Here is a 4,726-nt window from a genome sequence, read left to right as displayed (position 1 = left end):
TTTTTATAAAAATGTAGAAATTTTCAATTACTTTATTTATGCTGTTATTGTTCTTATTGTGTAATATTGGCAAAGTCTAAGATTTTTAGGATTTTGCTTTTATATGGGGTTATATTATATTTTAACAGATGCTTTTCAAGCAAATGAGCTATGTCTGTAACATGGCTCTCTGTATATCTGTAATCTGTATGGATTGTGTGCTATTCAAAAATATTTTATTTTTTTTTTCCAAAAAATGTTTTTGCTCATTGCCTTGCTTAAAACTCTACAATATTAAGGTTGCTAAAATGCTATTATTTATTTAAAAATGTAATACTTATAGTTTACCAAAGTTTTTTTATTCTGTAATTAATTTTATCTGGATTTATCATACATTTTATCATAGTTTTATGTAATTTATTGAAACACCACTGCATATGGTGGATAAAGCTTTAATTGAAAAAAAGTAACAAAATAAGATGGCATAAAAACATAAAAAAATCATGTTCATTTGACAAACACAAGTTACATAAATAAATAGATATAAAGTATGTTGAAAGAACATAATAAAAATATGTGCAACTGATTTACATCATTTTTTATGTTAGCATTTTCTATAAACAGATTTTTTTTCAGTGAACTGGCAGATAAAAAAAAAATATGATTTTGGCTATTACATTAAAACTATACAAACATGTCAACTGGAAACCTAAAGGAAACCAGAAAGTTTTAAAGTTTGGTCAATGTTCTGTATCAGTTTTTGCTCAAAGTCCCAAATTCTTCTGTCCACAAAAAGTTGCTCTTTGGTAAGATGTGCCTGCAGTGGGACTCTCACATGTACAATCCTACACACATCAAACGGTACATGGAAACTGCCTCCAAGGTCTTTCAAAGTGGAATGTACTGAGGTTTGCTGTACCTTCCTTGGGTTGACAATCATCTTTGTGGGATTGTAAACGTTCTTTTGAGGAGGTTCTCGGTAGATGTGCTCCATGATATTGACTCCGGGAATATTCTTCCATTCTGCACGTTTGAACTTCCCACTCTCCTCAAACTGTGTTTTAGGGAATATGTGGTTCTCTATAAGGAACACCCCTATATTGGGATGAGCAGACTGGAGGTCCTCCATAAGAGGTGGTAAACTGGCGTGTTTGTAAGGCATGATGATTTCATCAATATCATTCAGGAGAATGTACTTGGATTGGTACATGTGCCTGTAAATGCACTCGTTGAGTGTTACTAACTGACCGTAATACTGAATGTCTCCCTTGTGCAGCCTGATGTCCCAGCCTCTTGATGGATTCAAAAACTTGTCGATAGGCCATGAAACGATCTCCAGCATCCCCTCTGTTTCATAATGTTTTAAGAGCTTTTCCAAGTCCGGTCCACAGCTAGTGTTATAGATGACCACATGCTGTACACCCAGAAGCTTGTACATCTCCATCGTTTGAGCAAACTGCAGTACATTGTTGTAGCCGCCAAAAAGGCTAGAGATGCAAACGGTGAAGTTAAACTTGAAAGTCTCTTGCACAACCTTATTTTTTATTGGCAGATATTCCATTTTGAGGTCCGCTGAACCTTTCTCATTAGTTATGAGGACATGAGTTGCATGTTGCATGTGTTCACCTTTACAAATCACATCTGAGGCACCATATGGGTATCCAAAGTGGTCGCTGTGTATCTGGACATCAGTGTAAACAGTTTTGCAGACTTGTCTGGCACTGCAGTAAACACAGTACAGTGGCTGAAGACTGTTTCTGTTGATTATGCTGATGACTTGAATGACCCCGTCCAGTCTATGGTCGATAAACGCAGACACCATGAAATGCTTTGAGTTTCCAATGGGCGTTATTGAATATGAAGCCTCTGGGATTTTTACATTTTTTGCTGATAGAGCTTTTATTGGTGGAGGAGCTCTTTTTGCTGGAGGAGCTTGAATATAATATGTATGACTGTACATGTGCACAACAACTAGTATGCCAATTATACTGATAAAAATTAGGAAAAGAAGCACTTTAAATTTGCGTTTTTCCATCTGTCCTTTAGTTCCTGTGGAGTAAAGCAAAAAAATGTCAAAAACAACCTAAAATACTTAAATCATAAGCAATGGTGTTTGATAAATAACATTTTTTTGTTTTGTTTTTGTTTGTTTTTTTGTTGTTGTTTTTATCTTGACTTCACTTCTTTTTTCATAGGTCAGCAAACCGGATTTTTGTTTAATCATAAGTGACTTACACTTCCTGAAGACACACTGCATTCTGTCATTATGGTTTTTGTAACGTGTTGTGCTATTTGCAGGACCAGTTAATGTTACACCCAATGCTTTCATGATCTATTAGGTGATTTATTTACAAGGTTTATTTGTTAAAAACTGTTCAAAAAAACTGAATAAACAGTAAAGCAATTAAGTTTAACAGAATTAATATCTTGAGAAAAGAACAGGCAAACAGTCAATAGTCAAATCAGGAAGCAGGAAGCTTTTCTGTTGTCATATAACCAGAAAAACATCAAGCAGAAAAGATCCCTCTATTCATGACTGTCAAAATCACAATATCACATATTTCGATCTTTTTATAAAAAGGCAAAGTTGGCAACACTTCAGTTCAGTTCAGCATTTCAAAAGTTAATAAACGACCAAACAGGAAAAAGAGTGAACAAAGCGGCGTGAGGATCGGTGTTTAAAAAAAAAAAAAAAAAAAACAACAACAGCAAACAGAAACAGAGGCGTCTACCTATATAATTATAGCTCTAGAATCATAGATCGTCGGATCCCGTTATGCCAGGATGCGGCGCAAATTAAGCCGTTTTGGCGAGAGCACGGAGACTGAAGTGGCTGGACCAGGCACCTCCCCGGGCCCGCTCGGGATGAAGCTCTTTACTGCGTGTGCAGCTTTATCCAAACGTTAACTATTCAACAATTCAAATGACTGCTTAATGCAAGATATTCACACCCATTTGAAGTGTAAGGCTCTAAACTAAACTCCCCCCCGATGCAGACGCTCTTACCAGGTGATGGTTCGGGTCCCGTCGCCATATCTTCACAGTCCATGAAATATCTATAAAACAAATTCGATTCACATAATCAAAACAATCTTAATATGTTTTTTTTTTTAATTCTTTATAATCCATCGTGGCAGGAATATAAACTCACCAGGAGCCGAGCTGCTGCTTAGACATTCATCGTTTATCTTCAGTTTCACTTTTGTTCACTACGTCAGTGGTTCCCAAACTGGGGGGGGGGCACGACCCTTGGGGGTACAGTCAGCCGATATTTATAGAGATTCGAAAGAGATAAACGGCAGAAATATCTATATTAAGCGCGCACTGCTCAATGTGTGTTGCTCTGCTCAATATTCCGCTCTATGAACATGCGTTCAGTTATGTTGCTCACGGCCCATATGCATGCTCCACTCGTGTACCGCTTATGCTCAACGGAAAAGCTAAGTCCGCTCAAATAACGCGCCGACAGAAAATGTCGCAATAGCGCCATACTGTGCTGTAACATGCTGTAGTACTGCTGTACTGGACAACGCTGGTAAAATGATGCTACCCTCTCGTGATAGTATGCTCTGATAATAATAGCTTTGTAGGACTATACATTATTTTGATAATTAGTCTAAATATATATATATATATATATATATATATATCTGATTCTGTTTCATAGAACTGAATAAAAATGATATATTGAGATTTAATATTCATGTATTTTTTTGTCAAATTTTATTGTTACTTTCAATAAACATGGTTATTTTATTGGCTTGTGATTTTTTTTTTTTTTTTTTTTTTTTTTAATTCAGTATCATTAAAATTATTGAGTTAAATTAAAAAGTCTTACAAAATGACTATGTTGTTTAATAAAATAATAAATAATTATTACAAAGCAGTTTCAGTTTCGGCCAAAAATCCCTAGATTTTTATGTAAAAAGAAACGTTTTCAGGGTGATACAAGACCCCACTGTGAAATGATCTTGCTTATTATACGGCTACTTGCCACATATGTAAATAATTTAACACAAAATATGAATTTCGTCATATTCTATCACCTCAAGATGACTCGCAGTACCCGCTGCAGCTGTCTGTTATCAGTTGTAGCGGTTTTTGTCCCCAACAGTGTCTGTCTGAGGACTGCAAGAAAGGGGCGTAACTTGTAGCAGGGGGCGTAACTTGAATTTGTCCAAATCACACAGAACCACCCGAGACGTCAAAATGAGATGTTGTCAGCAAAATGGCCGCTCACATAGAGACAACGGGAACAGGTTAAGAGTTTAAATTTAATTGTATAAGACATTTTCATACATTAGTTTCTGTAGTCCATAATACATTAAAACGTAACCTTCCTCTCCATTTTAGCTTTCATGTATTATTTGCTTTTACGAATAATATGATGTTCTACAATACTCCCCAAGGAAATGTCAGTGTGGTTAATGATGAAATGATTAACAAAACTGAATAAAACTTTGTGTTAACTTGTTGACACTTCTCCCCGCTCTGAGTCGGGCTCTTTTTAAAGATAAATGTCCGCAGTCTGCATATACCTTAACCCTTTCAGACCTGATTTTTTTTTGACTGGACAAAATTTTTTTTTTCCTCTTGATATTTGCTCTTCTCCAACATATAAATGAGTCTAAAAAAAAAAAGATTTGTGCAAACTCATTTTGTATTAGATTTTTCTCATGTCCACTACAATGGACTAAAAAAAAATCCGCATATTTTAACCATACATAATAAGTAGAGTTTGTGCACT

General features: G+C 35.5%; 1 protein-coding gene across 1 annotated transcript; it reads right to left on the bottom strand.

The window, feature by feature from the left end:
• Window positions 1-634: 634 nt before the first annotated feature.
• Window positions 635-3,349, bottom strand: LOC127157694 (uncharacterized). Its single transcript, XM_051100955.1, has 3 exons — window positions 3,131-3,349; window positions 2,986-3,035; window positions 635-2,028 (listed from the first exon to the last, which is right to left on the bottom strand). The coding sequence occupies exons 2-3, from the start codon at window positions 3,026-3,028 to the stop codon at window positions 689-691; spliced, it is 1,383 nt and encodes a 460-aa protein (XP_050956912.1). The 5' UTR covers window positions 3,029-3,035; window positions 3,131-3,349; the 3' UTR covers window positions 635-688.
• Between the last annotated feature and the right edge of the window lie 1,377 nt (window positions 3,350-4,726).

Source organism: Labeo rohita, unplaced genomic scaffold, assembly GCF_022985175.1.
Source record: "Labeo rohita strain BAU-BD-2019 unplaced genomic scaffold, IGBB_LRoh.1.0 scaffold_1166, whole genome shotgun sequence".
NCBI classification, from domain to species: Eukaryota; Metazoa; Chordata; class Actinopteri; order Cypriniformes; family Cyprinidae; genus Labeo; species Labeo rohita.
Note: the sequence above shows the minus strand (reverse complement) of the source record. Positions and strands in the feature narration are given on the sequence as shown.